The sequence below is a fragment of the Sceloporus occidentalis genome, unplaced genomic scaffold, assembly GCF_023333645.1.
Source record: "Sceloporus occidentalis isolate IW3139 unplaced genomic scaffold, rSceOcc1.0.p SCAF_10, whole genome shotgun sequence".
Classification (NCBI taxonomy): domain Eukaryota; kingdom Metazoa; phylum Chordata; class Lepidosauria; order Squamata; family Phrynosomatidae; genus Sceloporus; species Sceloporus occidentalis.
Window position 1 is genome coordinate 21,537,543 of NW_028316990.1, and position 17,458 is coordinate 21,555,000.

The 17,458-nt window shown below is 50.5% G+C and overlaps 1 protein-coding gene across 5 annotated transcripts in view; it reads left to right on the forward strand.

Moving 5' to 3' along the window:
- The first annotated feature begins 1,098 nt into the window (after positions 1 to 1,098).
- Positions 1,099 to 17,458, forward strand: part of NDRG4 (NDRG family member 4) — a 24,455-nt gene continuing 8,095 nt past the window's right edge. The window contains exons 1-7 of one of the 5 annotated variants that reach the window (XM_089540422.1): positions 1,099 to 1,238; positions 4,076 to 4,167; positions 4,837 to 4,881; positions 14,052 to 14,157; positions 14,368 to 14,488; positions 15,277 to 15,339; positions 16,327 to 16,387. In XM_089540422.1, the coding sequence (XP_089396548.1) occupies positions 4,099 to 4,167; positions 4,837 to 4,881; positions 14,052 to 14,157; positions 14,368 to 14,488; positions 15,277 to 15,339; positions 16,327 to 16,387 (465 nt within the window). In that variant the 5' untranslated portion in view covers positions 1,099 to 1,238; positions 4,076 to 4,098. Of the gene's footprint in view, positions 1,239 to 1,527; positions 1,738 to 4,075; positions 4,168 to 4,836; positions 4,882 to 10,694; positions 10,868 to 14,051; positions 14,158 to 14,367; positions 14,489 to 15,276; positions 15,340 to 16,326; positions 16,388 to 17,458 lie in introns of those variants that run through there. The other 4 variants (XM_089540419.1, XM_089540420.1, XM_089540423.1 and 1 more) reach the window with 4 other exon arrangements.

The window sequence follows — 17,458 nt, forward strand, 5'->3', positions numbered from 1 at the left end:
GGAATGAAATGCTGCGGAGGCCCTTAGCATCAACCCAGAGGAAGAGAGGGAGAGGCCCAAGCATCAGATGGATCCCTCTTCTTCACTCCCCACTGGGCATGCTGGCCAGAGGGGCCATTAGGGTGGCCAGCCGAGGGCTGGTCGATGGCATTGGAAGCCACTGGGAGGAGGAGGCCCACAGGAATCAATGGAGGAGTCACGCTCCCGGCCTCATGAAGGTCACCCTCAGTCGATGCCACCCGCTTCACCCACGGAGACTGGGGGACCAGTGGCTCTCTTGGACTGCAGCACCCAGAATCCCCCACCAGCAGAGCCAAACAATGACCATCTCCAAGCTCTGTCTGGCTGGGAGGGCCTGGAAGAGAGTGCCAGGAGGAGCCCACCTGAGCGCTTGGCACCCCCAAAGCCCCAATTGTTACCCAAGAGGGGTGAAGAGGCCTGCCTGGTCCCCTGGCTGCCTGCCTCACAAGCATCACTTCCACCATTGAAGGCGCAGGAGTGCTTTCCCAGGTTTGGCCCTGGCAACCTCAGCCCCACATGCGGACCTCTCAGGCCGCCATTTTGTGAGCCTCCTCAACACCTGGAGGGGCTCCCAAAGCCTCCCAAGAGCCTTCTATTCCTTCTCTCCACACACACACCCACCCCCAAATATATTTCTGGAGGAGTGCTGCTAGAAAGAGCAGGCCCTGGGCCTGGGACAGAGGGAGCAGGGGGCCTCCTTTTGTGGGACACGTCCTGCATTGCCCCCTTCCTTCTGTCCAGGAGGAATCCCCAAACGTCCTCCATTTTGAGCAGAACTAAGGAGCAGGCGGTGATATTTCTCTGGGTGCTTTGAGCTTTTGTGTCTTCTGGTGGCAGAAGAGGGTTGGACTGGATGGCCCTCGGGGTCCCTTCCCAGGCTAGCATCCTATGCATTCCTGCCTGGCGGAAAGAGGGGGGGGGTCTGTGTGTCCTGCGGCGGGGGCTCCTGGGGGGGGTCCCTGCTCCCCCCCTCCTCCTCCTCCAGAGCCTCCCTCCCTCCCTCCCCGTCTGTCTGTCTGTCTGTCTCTCTTGGAGGGGAGGGGAGGGGCGGGGCGCGTGTCCGTGGAGCTCGTGCCCGCGGAGCCTCCTCCTCCTCCTCCCCCCCAAAGGGCCCCAGACCCAGAGAGAGAGAGAGAGAGACCCAGACAGACAGACAGACCGGCAGCTTCAATCCATCTGCTGCGCAGCCCAGGAGCAGGAGCAGGAGGCCTGACCCGGTGAGCGGAGACCCCGGGACCCCAGACCCGGTTCCTTGGGGGGGGAGGAAGGGGGCCGGGCTGGGCTTCCCCTCCTGCTGGGGACCCCCGGGGAGGAGGGAGGAAGGGAGGCGGAGGGGCTGGGCTGCGGAGGCTCCTGGGGGGGCTGCTGGGGGGTCCCCTGGTCCCCTTCTTTCCCACCCCCCTCCGGGCATCCTTCCTTCCTTGCATGCTTGCTTCCTTCCTTCCGCCCCCTTTCCTGGAGCGATGCCCGGAGGCGGCCGCCCTTCTCTCCATCCCTCCTTCGCCCCATCCCTCTTTCCTTCCATCCCTCCTTCTCTCCATTCTTCACTCTTCTCTCCATCCCTCTTTTCTTCTCTCTGTCTCGCCTTCCTTCTCTCCTTCTCTCCATCCTTCGCATCCTTTCCCCCATCCATCCCTCCTTCCTTCTCTCCATCCCTCCATCCTCCGCATTGCTGAGCCATGAAGGTCTGGGGCCACAAGATGGACCTCCTGACAGGTAACGCTCAGGGGACCCCCCTTTTCCTCCCGGGAGGGCCCTTTCTTTGGGGGGGCTCTTCTCTTTGGGAGATCGCCAAGAGGCCCAGAGGCAAAGCCCTCCTTTCCGCAGCCTCCGGGGGGCTTTGGGGGGGTCTCCCTTCCCCACCTCAGCCTCTTCGGGGCTTCTTCTGGGCCCCCTCCCCCTGGAAGCCCCGCGGGGCCCTTTGGGGCCTTTGGCGCAGCTTGGCACAGACCCAAAGGGCCAGGGCAGGGGCAGGGGCAGGGGGGGCACAGGGAGCACTGCCTCCAGGGCAAGAAAGTGAGGCAGCAGAAGCAGGACTGGCCCGGAGGGGGCCTTGGCTCAGCCTTGCCCCCCCCCCCCCTCCTCTCCGCCCTTCCTTCCTGGGGCTGCCCTAAGCCAAGCCAAGCCAGGCCACCTCCTTCCATCCCTCCTTCCATCCTTTCCCTCCTGCCTTCTCTACCTGCTGGCTCACCTCCCTCTCTCCCTCCCTCTTTCTTTTCCTTTCTTTCCTTCCTTCTCTACTTGCTTTCTCACCTATTTTCCTTCCTTCCTTCTCCTTCCCTCCCTCCCTCCTTCCTTTTCCTTGCGCTTGGTCCCACTGGGGATGATGGTGGTGCTGCTGGTGTGAAAGACTCCAGGGCCAGAGAGGTGGGCAGGGAGGGCAGTCAGGGGGCTCTGGGGTTTGTGTGCTTCTCCCAGGCAGAGGAGCCTCCTCCTTCCTTCCCTCTTTCCTTCCATCATCTGTCTCCATGAAGGGAGCCAGCCAAGGAGGAGGAGGAGGAGGAGGGCTGGCTGCTGTGCCCAGTGGCTCCTAAATGGCACCCAGCAGCAGCAGGCCCTTCCTTGGCACCCAAGACCGGGGCAGTGGCCCTGGAAGCCTCCAAAAGGGAGATGCTGTGGCCAAGGCTGGCTCTTAGGGAAATTACCATCATCGCCATTTGTGGTTCTGTGGCACCAAGTCAGCTCCAGATTATGGGGAAAGAGAGGCATGCAAGAGATCCTGCAATGATGGTGATGGTGATGGTGATGAGCCCCGCTCAGGTCTTGCAACAAGCCCAGGGTTACTTGAATGCCCCTCCCCTGGAGATGGGGCTCAGCTCTCCCACTTTCTCCTTCACAAAACAAAATCACATCATTTTTTGCATTTTAACTCCTATTGTGAGCTGCCTTCAATTGGCAGAAAGGCAGGATAATAGATAGATAGATGGATGGATGGATGGATGGATGGATGGATGGATGGATGGATGGATGAGCACCAGTATGGCATAGTGGTTTGAGTGTTGGACTCAGGGTTCAAATCCCGCTCAGCCATGGAAGCCTACTGGGCAACCTTGGAAGCAATTATGGGTCTTTGCAGAGCTGTCTGCTTCCTCAGAAGGGTTGCCCTTCTGCCTTTGAGGTTGCCAGCAGGAGATGGTATGCCAGGCTCTGGGACTGGCACAGAAAGAGCAAAGCCACCCACTGCCTCCATTTGCTTTGGTGCCTTTTCACACCGGAAACTGACCAGTGGAACTTTCCATAGCATTGGATTAAGAGCCACTGGCACCGGCCAGTGTCCAAAGCGTTGGCTTTCCATACCAGTATGTAAACCCGCTCTGGGTTTTAGTCTGAACTGGAGTCGAAGCAAAGCCTATTGCAGAGATCGTGTTCAGCACCTTGCAGAACTTTCCGAAACTTAGCACCAGATGTGTGTTTTTAATGGATGTTGTGCCTTTGTCGGCCTGTTGTTCCCACCCAACAGATGCTTTTAAAGTCATCTTTAAAGGCACAAGGACTGTTCTATGTGGTTTTTGACAGGAAATGAAAAATGAGTGAAACAAAATCCCAACACAGGCTGAGCTTTTGCATTTTGTCATTATGTTTCTATTTGTGTTCCGCGTGTGCTGCAATATTTGTATTTGCTCCTGTCATAACATTACTTATGTGATTCGGTTGTACTGCAATATTGACTTTCCTAATGGAGTCTGGCTGTACTGCGATATTTTAATGTTAAAGTTGTCATACTGTCATTGTAGTTTAGCAGTCGGGGGGTCAGCCATTCTCCAGACTTCAAGTTGGGGTGGGGGGCAAAAAGCAAACATTTAGCAGCAACAAACTTTAGCTGGTGGCTACCAGTTTAAGAGTAAAAAATCATTGCAAAAATAAATACAGTGGGCCCTTAATGTCGGAGGAGATTTGGGTCCAGGACCCCAAGCGGATTCCAAAACCATGGACGCTCAAGTCCCATTATATGCAGTGGGGGATCATCATCATCATCACAGTGGGCCTTTGGGATCCGCTGAGGTTTGGTCCAGGGCTTTGCTAACCGATGCGTCTCCGTCTCTTTCCCGCAAAGGATTGTTGCTGCAAGAAGTGACCATGGCTGGACTTCACGAACAGCGATTCACGGAAGAGAAGCCGCTTCTTCGTGGACAGGACACGGAGCTGGTGAGTCCCTTCGACTCCTCGTAAAACATATATATTGTTTTATTTCAGACTATTATTACTGTTATTAATCAAAAATCCACCAAACAATGGTACCTTAATGGGGCCAACCAAAATGTACAGTTTCATGTTGCAAGCTTTCAGAGCTCCATTGGCTTCTTCATCAGGCAATGCGTTTATTATTATTATTATTATTATTATTATCATTATTATTTGTTGAATAGCGACTCTGGAGGCCAGGGCTACTTTAGACATTGCTGTAGCCAACCACAATTTTCTCATTGAGCATTGGACTATGACTCTGGAGGCCAGGGTTCGATTCCCTGCTCAGACATGAAGCCCACTGGGTGTTTGTAGTTTTATGGGGCACCAATGCCCTTTGGCACAGAAGACTAAAGACTTTGCAAAATTGCAAATCCCAGGCCTCCGTAGGAAGGGGCTCCAGCCCTTAAAGTGGTGTCAAACTGCATCATTTCCATAGTGTAGATGCTGGTGAAAGATGCAACCATTGCCAAACTGCTTGGGAAACAAGGTACATGCCATCAGACCCAAAATCGCTGTCCCTGGTCTGGTGTGCTTGTGTGTGCTTTCGAACTAGTTAGAAAGCCGGATGTATAATGTTTTGGACTTTAGTGGAAGCATTGGTTTAATTTGACATCTTTCCCGTTCCAGGAAAATTCGGACACTTTCCTGTCTGCCGTTGACACCGACTGGAAGGTCAGTTTCCCTTTGTGCACACTTGCCTCCCTTTCTGCAATTGGGGCTGCACTTCTATGGGTCCAAAGGGGCGATGTATTGGGGATTATTGTGTTACTTAGATTACATAGACAGTCTGCCAGCCCTCCATCTTCTCTTCACAAGACCAGCTCTTTCAACCTCCCTTCCTTGGTTTTGTTCTCCATGCCTCTAAGTCATCCTTCTCTGAACCTTTTCCAACTTGTCCATATCCTTCTTAAAAACAAGGTGCCAGGAACTGAACGCAGGACTCCAGGTGAGGCATGGCTACTGCAAAAGGCAATGGGACCATGGCCTCCCTCAAGAGGGAGATGCTTTTCAGAGGAAGACCTGAACCTGATGGGCTAAAGGGGTTCCTACGTTTGGGAAGGAGGCATCCAACGGTTAGCCAGACCTGCATGTCCTGCATTTCTTAATCTTGGACCAAGCCGGTTCTGGGCACCAGATTCCAAGAAGGGTATTGAGACGTTGGAAGGATGTCCAGAGGAGGTCAGCCAAAATAGTGAAAGGTGTGGAAATGCACCAATCCCTACGAGGAGAGACTTAGGGAGCTGGAAAAGGGGAGGTTAAGAGGCGGTATGATTGCCATATAGCAAAATACAATATCATCCAAAAAACGGGGTACCTATATTGGGCCAACCAAATTGCACAATATACATGATGCAAGCTTTCAAAGCTCCCTTGGCTTCTTCATCAGGCAAAGGTGTTTAAAACCATACAGAGGGAAAAATGGACAAAGTTAGTCTAGGCCCACATTTGGTCCAGTTGTTTGTGGTTGTTGTCCTCGGTTCAGAAGTTACGGAAGGGTATTCTTGCAGGTGGAGCTGCCCTATTTATGGCCGTGGGGATGCTGGGAGATTCAGTCCAGGAAATGGATTTTATAAATCCCATTGCAAACCAGCCTAGGTTTGCTGATCCATTTGCCTCGAATTCTGGGAAGCGCAGCGTCTGTCTCCGTGGCGGGAAGAGCATCACCCGCCTGAGGTCCCATCTCTGATGGAGCGTGAGGAATTGCTCCTGTTGCCATGGCAGCGGTTGCCCCAGCAACCTTCATCCTTCAATGTGTTTATTCCAAAACTGAAGAGCCCCCCCCCCCTCAAATGATACCCAACTCTTTGTGGGCTTTCCTTCCCCTCTTCTATGTGCAAAGAGACAAAAGGGTTTTTAGGGACTTTGTCTGCTGAATTGTCCTGCAGACATCGCATCAGAGAGATCATGTTCTCTCCAAAGAGCAAAAAGGAGTAAGCATCCCATCCATTCTCTCCTAACGTTCCTCCAAACCTTGGAGGCTGTTTCTCCCGACCTTCTCAGGAAAAGGTGCAGCCCTTTTGAAAAGCAGCGTGAAAATCCCACACCAGGTGCATCTGGACCTGGTGAGCTATGCAAAATTGTGCAAGCGTGCGTGGCACTCCTCTCCTTCGCCATATGTTCAGCCATTGCCAGCCGCAAAAGCAAAGGCCGCTGCGAATCTGAACCAGCAAACCTCTCTGGGTTTGGAGGTTACAGGCAGCATTGGCTAAAGACGGCCAAGCGCCCATTCAAAGCCACGAGGATGAGAAGGTTGCTTTAGAAAGGAGAAGAGGAAGGAGCAAAATGCTGTGCCCTTCATCCCAGTTCTGTCTGTTCCTCATGGTGCCATGGAACCAGGCAAGCCTTGCCTCGTATAATCAAAATCCTTCTTCTTTTCTCTCCTCAAGAGACCACCATGGATGGCTAGTGCATCTTCCATGTCGGTGCATTGGCAACCTTGCTCTGGGCATTACAGAGATGCAGGAACTCTCTATCAAAGCATCCCCATTGACAGATGGCCATCCAGACTCTGTTTAAAGACAGCCTCCAAAGAAAGAGACACCATTACACTTCAAGGCAACAGCCTTGTTGAACAGCCCTTTCTCTCAGGAAGATCCTCCTAATGTTGAGCTGGAATCTCTTCTTGTAGTTTGCATCCATTGCTCCATTGAGTCCTATTCTCTGGAGCTGCAGAAAACAAGCTTGCACCTCTCCTCAATAGGACATCCCTTCAAGTATTTAAACAGGGCTATCATATCACCTCTTAACCTTCTCTTCTCCAGGCTAAACATCCACAGCATCTCCCTAAGTCTTTCCTCATAGGGCTTCGTGGTTTCCAGGTCCTTCATCATTTTGGTCGCTCTCCTCTATCTTTCCAGCTTGTCCACATTTTTCTTTTTAATTTTGGTGCCTAGAACTAGACACAGACCTGACCAAAGCAGAACAGAGTGGCAATATGACTTCCCTTGATCTAGAGCAGTGGTCCCCAAACTGTGCCCTTTAAGAGATTTTGGACTTCAGCTCCCAGAATCCTCAGCCCTGTTGGCCAATAGTCTGGGATTCTGGGAAATGAAGTCCAAAATCCCTTAGAAGAGCACAGTTTGGGGACCACTGACGTGGACACTATACTTCTATTGATGCAGCTTGGAATCGCATTGGCCTTTTTAGAAATAGGAAGGTCCCAGTCCACTAGCTGACTCTTTGGGATTCCCCCGTTGAAGCTATAATGTGGTATTTTAAAGTCCAGAAGGTAGCCATCATCCAGGCTTTATCTGGCAATGGAGACGTGTGTCCCTTTAGCCTTGCCTTTGAGGATGCAGCCAAAGACTCCCAGGTTTAGGAGACAGGTGGAATACAGACCAGAGAAACAAAAGAAGGGTTCCTCCCTTGATCTGGGTTTTAGCCTGAAATTTAAAGGAGGGACCCAAAGGTTGCAGCAGCAGCAGCAATCTCTGGCTTCTGCAGTGAGCAGATGCAGAAGGGAAGCCTGCAATCTGGGCTGCAACCAGCAGGTGGCAGCAGACGGGCTTCCAACTGGGCTGCATCCTCACTGCAGAAATAATCCACTTTGGCACCGCTTTAACTGCCCTGGCTCAGTGCTTTGGAATTCTGGGATTGGTAGTTATTTTATTACATATTTTTATTATCAAGCATAAAAAAGTCACAATCTACAATACCATACATTTCCCCAATCACCATCTATTGCCATTATAACTCAGCAGACAGATAGACAAACATAGGCATTTATAGAACTAAGACACAAATACACAATCATTACTTCCTCATCCGCAGTCTCCTTGGTGTTTCCTCTATTTTTTCTGCATTTCTCCTGCTATCTCTTCTTGTAGTTTATCTGCAGTTAAAGGGGTGTCAAACCGGATTATTTCTGCAGTGTGGATGCAGTCTGTGTCCTTAATTTAATTAGTCCTATCTGCATAGTTGTTGTTGTTGTTGTTTAAATGGACGCTGTGTCCTGTCTGATTTGTTTTGATGGGAAATGCTGCAACACAAATTCGCCTTCTGCGAGATTCAAATCCAATTTTGGCCGCAGTGGCCCTGGCAGACGGAGGTCTCCCGGTCTCAGATTTATGTCTCTTTATTCTTTTGCCTAGAAATGAGCCTGTTTGTGGGATTTAGGCCCAGTTTAGCACCATGGACACATAAATGCACTATGCGAATTGGTGCATATTTTTGCACATTTAGTTAAATGTATTTACTTTGCTGTGCAAATCCACACCTGTTTGCATCTGTTCTCCTTCCCTCTGCCGAAAATGCACAGCCGTCCAAATGCATGCAAAGCAGACATGCAATAATGTGCATTTCTCCTAATTTCAGTAGTTATTCCAGTAAAAACCGCAAAGCCTTTTTCTGCAGATTTCAAGGAGTTTTTCTGCTTTGAAACTGAAAATTAAACATGGGGGGGGGGGGCCTTTGGTTTTTTCTTTTTGTTTTGATTTTACGCAAAGGTTGTTTTTCATGCCAATGCAGGTTGAGTTTCCCTTATCTGAAACACTTGGGACCAGCAGTGTTTTGGATTTGTAAGCTCAGTTGTATATTACTTGGATGAAATGTCTATATATTTGTAGAAAAATAAAGTTAAAAGAAAAGAAGAAGAAATTAGAGGATCACTGTCACCAAAATGAAACGGCTGTGAGAGACCAGGCCAGCCTGGCCAGCATACCTGGAAGAGAAAGGTGTCTCTCCGGTGCATTGTCATAAATAATGCCTTTGCGACACCTTTCTCCTTGCGGATGCCATTGCGATTGCGAAGGGAGGCCAGCAGCGCAATCTCCAGAGCAGATATGAGCCCAAAGGCAGCTTCTCCAGAGAGTGGCTTCTGCCTAAGCCAGAAGCAGGCATTTTTGGAGAAACACACTGAGTTTCTTTTATTTTTCCATCCCATTTGGCTTTCTTTCTCCCTTTTAATAATATAGTAGTAGTAATAATATTTATTTCTTACCCAGTTAACAGACACAACGCACCAGTTAAAGTACACAGAAGGATGAATAAGATACTAAAACAACCCACATTTTAAAACCATCATTTCAAATTGGCAGTTTTAAAAATCACCTGGATAAGCCTTCTGGAAGAGACTGGTTTTTAAAGCTCTTTTAATAAATAATAATATTAAATTCAGGCAGTACATTCAGCTGCCCTACTTTCAGGGCTCCTGGCCGCCTTAGCAGACCTTGCAAAGCAGGGCCTGCACCCCCAGTGACCCCAATGTGGGGCTGTGGCTTGGCACACTGGGCACACTTGGTGAGGATGTCTCTCCATCTCAGAAATCCAATGGTGGACTTGTGGGACTCATGGCCACCAAAGAGAAGTTGGATGGCCTCTTTCCTGGGACTTGCAGGGCAGATCCTGGGCCCCCAGTGACTCCAATGTGGGGCTGTGGCTTGGCAGACTGGGCACACTTGGTGAGGATGTGCCAAGGGCATGGTTGTCTTTCCATCTCAGAAATCCAATGGTGGACTTGTGGGACTCCTGGCCACCTGAGAGAAGTTGGATAGACTAACGCTAAGTGCCTGCGCCCCTGATGTGGGGCTGTGGCTTGGCAGACTGGGCAGACCCAGTTCTGGCTAGGATTAGCGACCAGACATCATCCTCACTGCAAAGGAGGACAAGATGGTGCAAAATGTAGGGTGCTCAAGGAAAAAATGAAGGGCATTCCAAAACAAAAAAGCTAAAAAGACTTCTAGAAATGTCAGTCCATGAGTCATGTTCAAAATGGAGGAGGTTTTGGAATTCCTCCTGGCCAGGAGCCAGAAACGTAGGATGTGTCCTGGAAAAGGAGGATGTGTCTGGTCACCAAGGGGCCAGGCTTAGGCCCATGCTCCCAGGCCCTTGCAGTAAGGCCCCCACATTCCTGCCATTTGCAAACTGTGGAGGGCATTGGGGAAGGCAAGCACCTGCAGAGCGATGATACGTGCTTCGATGTTCCCTTCTCCGCTAACCTTTCCTCCGCCAGAGAGCATCAGAAAGGCAGAATACAGACTGCAGTGTATTAAGGGGGGAGATGTGCAGGGGGGCACTGCTTCCCTTCCTTCCTTCCTTCCTTCCTTCCTTCCTTCCTTCCTTCCTTCCTTCCTTCCCATCTTCCTCCTCAGACCTCATTCAGTCGGTTTCATGGTGCAAGTGACCCTGGGCTATGAATCCGCTGCTTTCCTATGAATCTGCAGATTGGCGCATGTGAGCGCACCATCCTTTCCCCGTGTGACTTTTTCCCTTGGATAAAAAGGGATAAACAAATATGGAAGCCAGGGCCTTGGTGTTGTTTTCTGACGCTGTCATCCCCCCATAAAGAGATGCACTTTCCAGCCAGTGGAGGCACGGCCAGGTCCCCTCCATGCGCGCATCCTATCCATGGCCTCCCTCTCTGCCTCCTTCGGCCAATCTGTCTGGAGTCTGGGATGAGGATGGCAAGGAGGAGGATCAGAGGGAGGCGTTAAGCTGGGCTTGGAAGGCAGGCAGGCAGGGGCTGCTCTGAGCTCCTGCATATAAAGGCGAGAGGGAAGGAGCCAACCCACTGCAGAGCTGGCACCTTCTTGGCACAGAGCAGAGCCTGACAGAGCTGGACCTTCAGGCAGCAGACGGAGCGGACACGGCTGGCACTTCTTCCCCAGAGGCATCCCTGCCAGGAGAAGGACAGCTCACCATGCCTGAGTGCTGGGATGGGGTAGGTCCAGTGGGGAGGACGCTTGCGGGGCAGCATTGGCCACAGAGCCCACAAATGATGCGCTCTTTGACCTGGGCATTTGCTTTTCTCCCCATTTGCAACATGAAGGGCAGAGGTGCCCTTATTGTCATCCTCTGGCACACATGTGTTTCCTGGGAATGGCCCTTAACAGCATCCCAGCCTGAATCAGATCCTGGGTGGTTTGTTTTCTTTCGTGGTGCAAAAGAAATGAAGGCGAGGGGCTGCTTTGTCTCTCATGCTGGCTGCCCAAATTGCCCAAATGGGTGGTGTATTTAGCAGTGCAGGAAAAGCCTTCTGCACATGCTCCAATGCACTCTATTGATAGCTTTGCATTGCAAGAGCCTACAGTGAATCCCTGGGCTTGGAAGGCGATTGCTTGGTGCAACAGACTGGCATAGGGGCAGAGAAACTCAAGAAGATTGGGATGGAGAGGCTTTTCTGAAGGGAAACGGAGGCAAGAGCCAGAGAAGGGTAAGCAGATGCTGAGGTGGGCAATGCACTCCGTGGCTGGAAATGCAACAAAGAATGGGGTCAGGTTTGCAAAGCAGATGTTAGCAAGACTCCTTCCAGGCAGTGGCCGCTCCTCCTCTTCTTGGGTGACCCCTCTGTTCTGTGCCAAGGGCAAGCGTGGCATGAGAAGAAGCCCGCCATTTTCTCTGCTTCCTGCCTAGAGTTCACACAGAGCCCCCTTTCCCTCCCATAGCCCTTGGCTCTCTCAATTGCCAGCCCCATTCAGGGATGTGGGGAGGAAGCCATTGTTGCTGGGATCCATAGGAGAGCAAGGAGGGAAGAGGCTGGAGCAGCGCATCTCTGGGGCAGGTGATGGGATGCCCAGAACCCCATGGCAAGGATGGGGCAGCCAAAGGTGGCAAGATGTGGGTGGCTGTGGGGTCCCTGCCTTGCCCTTTGGCTCTGCCTGGGCCTTGCGCATGCCGCCTGACCTTCAGCAGACACTTGTCCTTGAGTGCAATCTGCAAATCCCTAGCATTTGCTGATGCGCCTTGGAAAGAGAAGCATCACATACACTCTTCTTCAGAGATGCCATGGAAATGGAAGGGCTCTGTCCTCCCCCAGAGAGAGGAAAACAGCCGAGGAAACCTGGAATTTGAGAGGAGCTGAGTGAAAAGAGGGGGGAGAACAGGGCTGCCCAGATTGGCACCAGGCTCCTTGAAGCAGATGATGATGATGATGATGATGATGATGATGATGATGATGATGGCATTTCTCCCCTTTGTGCAGCTGTTCTGTTCTCAGCAATCATTTCTGAGGCAGGTGTTCCTTTCTTTCTGGGCTTCTGAGTGCAGCAATTATGAGAGCGCTCTATGTGGTGTGTGTGTGTGTGTTGTGCATACACACACACACACACACACAGGGGACTGAAAGCAGGGAGAATTTGTTGCATTGGTATTTTTTGCATTCTTTTGCAACCATAAAATGGTTGCGTTGTTGCATCTGAATTTATGAATGCTCCCAAATCTGCAAGCGGAAGGGTGGAATGGTTGGCTGGGAGAGAATGGTAGGGACCCCTTCTATCTGACTGCGAAGGATCCCAATCTCTTCCCTTTCTTTTCTGGATTAGATGCTGACATTGGGTTTGCCGTGGAAGCAAAAGGGTGGCATTTCTCTTTAGCCAGGTCAAATTTTAATATCTAAATTTCTTTTTGTTTCCCTTCCCTTTCATGAGATGAAGGAAACTGGAGCAAAGATGTTGGCATCCTTTGGCCAAGAGAGAATCTTAGTGTCCAGGTCCAACCAGTGATTATAATTATGGCTGTTATTTGGGCTCAGAAGCATCCAAGCGCATGGGGTGTGTATGTGTGTTTAATGCATCCAGGTTTTCTGCATCCTTTCCCTGTAATTCTGCAAAGCAGAACTTGCAGTTTATCTAGGGCTAAACCATGCAGACTTAAGCTGAAGAGACGAACCTGTCTGATACTGAGTAAGCTTGCAGTGATAAACAGCCACATCAAATGGCTGCGTAGTCGTTGTGTAGGATCAAAAAGGAGAGCTGCAGGAGCCGGCATCTTTTGCTTCGTCAGGGAGATGATGATGATGATGATGATGATGATGATGATGATGATGATATTTATATTTCCATATATCCTGCCCTTTCCTCAGTCCTGGGACTCAGAGCAGTTTACAAAAATTGAATGCAATTAAAGGCTGTCATTGTTGTTGTTCTGTGGCTTCAAGTCCTTTCTAACTTATGGTGACCCTAAGGTTTTCTGGAGCTGAGAGTATGTGACTCACCCAAGGTATCCCATTGGGCTTCATAGCCAAACGAGGAATTGAACCCTGGCCTCCAGAGTCATCATCCAATCCTCAAACCACTGTGCCATGCCATCATACAAACAGTTTCAATCTAATTAAACTATAAATACAAATTAAAAACAATTTGAAAACATATCCATTAAAATCAAATATAAAAGTAGTGCAGCGTAATTGTTAAGGAGTCTTACCTGGCATTGTCATTTGGGTGTTGGACCGTGACTCTGGAGATCAGGGTTCGAATCCCTGCCCGGCCATGGAAACCCACTGGGGTGACCTTCGGGGAAGTTACACTCTCTCAGCCTCAAAAGGAGGCAAAGACAAACCCTTTCCTGAACAAATCTTGCTAAGAAAACCTTGGATAGGGTTGCCTTAGGGTTGCCACGGGTCAGAAACGAGGCACACAGGGACTGAGGAGGAGGAGGAGGAAAGGGGCTCTTGGAGAGGCTTCATCCACAGAGTCGCCATGGGTTAGGTTTGTATCGAGGGCACTTAGCAACCACAAACAAAGTTTTGTGAGATATCTAGGCTTCTCTGGTGCTCCTACACACTATAAATCCCAGAATTCCATGGCAGGTAAAATAGTGTCTAAACTGGATGCAGATGCAGACTAAGATGGCTTTGCACAGGAGATAGAAATGGGCCAGATGGAGGGATGTCTTCTGGGCTCTTGTGCAAAGTGGGAACGGGTGCATGGTGCCAGTGTTGCAAGCACTAGCATCTCCCTTGAGTAAATGGGTGCATGGAGACTATAGGGGACCAATGCACCCACCATCTTGCTTTCCTCACCTGTGAAGGAGTTGGCCTGCTGCTCACCTCACCTGCCCACATCCCTCCCTCCATCCATCTGTCCATCCTCTCAGGGCAGGACTGAAACGGTTTCCTTTCCCTCCAGGAGCATGACATCGAGACCCCCTACGGACTGCTCCATGTGGTCATTCGGGGGTCCCCCAAGGGAAATCGCCCGGCCCTCCTGACCTACCATGACGTGGGACTCAATCGTAAGTCTGGCACCAGAACGCTGGTCAGCAAGTCCCAGAGAAGGCAATCCTCCCCCTCCCCGACACTCCTTTTGCTTGACATTTGGGGCCCTTTTGGGCTCTCTGGCTGCCCCTTTCTCCCCTTGGCATTTGCGGCAGAGTTTTCAGCAGATCCGTGTTTTCTTGACCATGATTTCTCATCTCCCCCCCCCCTTCTTTTCTCTCTTCCAGACAAGCTTTGTTTCAACACGTTCTTCAACTTCGAGGACATGCAGGAGATCACCAAACACTTTGTCGTGTGCCATGTGGATGCTCCTGGGCAGCAGGCGGGGGCCTCCCAGTTCCCTCAAGGGTAGGCTTCTCCCAGTTGGACCCTTGCTGGGAAGGCAGGACCTTACTGGTGCAGTGCTTGTGTGTCTCTGTGTGTGTACTCAGAAGAGTACTTGCCATGCAGGAATATGCCATCCAAGCCCTCCCTGGGACAGATGGCCATTCAGCCTCTGCTTAAAAACCTCCAAAGAAAGGAGGCTCCAGCACTCTCCAAGGTTGTCCTTGGCATGCCCTTTGGAGACTGGCAGGAGTCGACCAAACAGCCCCAAACCTGGCCAAAATGGTGGCCAGGAAGTGATGGAATCCCACTTCTGGTGCCCTGAAAGGTGACCATGCAGGCTTTCAAGGGAGAGAAAAGCTGAGGACAGGTCCAAAGGAGGCTGAGATCCGGCAATGAAGAGACATAGCTTGGAGTTACAGCCCAGTTGCACTAGACCACTTCTTAACAGAATGCTGCCCAGCCAATGCGCTGTGCAGACAGATATGTGATGTGCAACCATGTGTCATCCTGCAATCAGGAGACACCACAATGCACAAGGGTGCCACAAGCGTAACTCTGCGCCAGCTAAATGCGGACGTTACACACCCACCAAAAACCCCATCTGCTGGCATGAGAGAACTCCCAGGGGGCTAATGGGTCCAGGGCCAGTCTAGGGGACGGAGATGTGTCTGTAGGGACAAGTGGGGCTTCTTCCACAGGGAGGCACTGTGATGTTGTCTATTTGTGTTGGGTGTGTGCTCTGTCTTGTCTCCTCCTTCACCAGGATGAGCTCTGATCCCCCCTTTTTATCTCTTGCTCTGTCTTCTCAGATACCAGTATCCTTCCATGGACCAGTTGGCAGCCATGCTGCCCAGCGTGGTCCAGCACTTTGGGTGAGTCTTGTTGTTCTTGTTGTTGTGACACAACAGTGAGGCAGGAAGAGAGAACAATGGCAAGGCTGGCAAGGAGAGGGAAGGTTATATACTGAGCGGGGAGTGAAAGCCTCCTTCCTCCTGAGAATAGCAGGCTTCTGTTGTCTTCAGATGCGTTTGGACTGCAACTCCCATCACTCCTAGGGTTGTCAGATCAGCACTATCCCAGGCCAGAACCCCCTTGTGATGGCATGGGGCCAAGCCCTGGGGCTGCTCAGGGGTGAGGTTACTAGAGGCAGCCCCAAAAGGTACCATCAAACACCAAGCATAGTTGCACAGCCTGCCGTTCAGCCACACAACCCAGGGACAAACCCTCTCAGCTTTCCCAGTTTGCAATTTGTCCTGTTATCATCCCACTTTTTCAGCTGTTGGGCAGCAGTTTCACTGCCATGGCTGAGCGCTATGGAATGCTATGGCAAAGCTCTGGTGCCACGACGAACTACAAATCCCAGAATTCCATAGCATGGAGCCATGGCAGTCTTATCGCATTATTAAACCCAGCAGGCAAATGAAAATACATGTGTTCTCTCTCTCTCTGCAATATTCTCACTCTTTTCAGGTTGTAAAAGCGTCAGAGAGCATTGTGAAAGCATCATTTTTGCCAAACAGATTATTTAATTTGGGCAAGTGGGACAGTTCTGCAACACTTTTGCGACCCTCTCCCACGGTTTTACAACTGGAAGAGACTGAAAGAGAAACAGGTCATGCGGAGGGAGGCAAAAAAATGCGTCTTTTCGTTTGCCTGCCGGGTTTGTTTAATAATGCACTAAGGCCCAAAGTGGTGCCAAAACCAGATTATTTCTGCAGTGCAGATGGAGCATCAGTTGTAGGGAAAAATTATTGCATCCAGCAAACCTGAAGCATCTATCTGGCCCACAAGCCAAGGAGGCCAGCAGCCGGAGGGAGGACTGAGTGCGAAGGAGGCGCTGATGGCTTCTCTACCCTTAGGTTCAAGTACGTGATCGGGATCGGCGTGGGCGCAGGGGCGTACGTTCTGGCCAAGTTCGCTGTAAGTGGCTGCCGGACCTGAGAAGGATGGGGCTGGTGCCTGTCTGTGTGTGAGAAAGAGATACAGTGGGGGAGTGCAAATGAGTTGGGATGGATTGGACCCAAGTAGAGCAGAACTGCTATCAACCCGCTTTTATTAATCAGATTTAGGAGTTTATCACATGAAGGAGATCGGGAGTTTATCCTGTAAATATCACAGAAAAACTGCATAATTATGTGTAACAATTTCACACAACGTCACACAAAACCCGCCAGTAAAATGGTCACAAAGAAGCATTAATGCACATCTTTCTACTTTTGGAATTTCAGCGACAATGCATTTCCGATATCACTTTATTTGTGCAATTGCATGTGATAATCGTTGGCACAGTTACTCGCCATTTCTGCTTCATTTGCGGGATGCTTCAAATGAGCTTTAATCTCTCTTTAATGTCAAAATCAGCCCCAGTGTGATAAATTCCTTAGAGCAGAGCCAGGTGGCTGCCCTTGGTGCTGTTTTCCATGGCCTTTCCATCCAAACCTTGGCATGTTTTATTTGACATAAATCTCTAGGATGGTCACCATTCTAAGGACAAGCTCATCCCCTGCCCTTCCCAATATCATACTGAGCCTGAATGAGTCCAGAAGTAATTGCTTCCTCGAGCTTTTGCTGCGGCTGCAGAGTCAGTAATGAACCAAAGGATGCCTGGAAACGTCACTTGGATGGTGCAAACCGGGACTGCAGAAACCTGAACTGGGTGCATTGGAATTTTATTGTTTGGTGGAGATAAATATCTCACAAAATGATAAATTCCAGGATTCCATAGCATGGGGCCAAACTGCATTAATTCTGCAGTGCAGATACAGCCAGACATCCACCCCAACTCAGATGCCACCTTCTTTGATCTTGACTCTCATGGTTTCCCCTTCTATGGATTGATTTCTTGGCTCCTTGATGGTTGGATTGCTCATTCTTCCCATTGCTTTTGCCTCCTGAAAGGGAATTAGGGGCACTAGAGATCCCAGGAAGGCTTTGCAAATCCCCCAGGATTACCCAGGATGGGGCCGAGGAGGTTACAAACTGCGAGTAAAT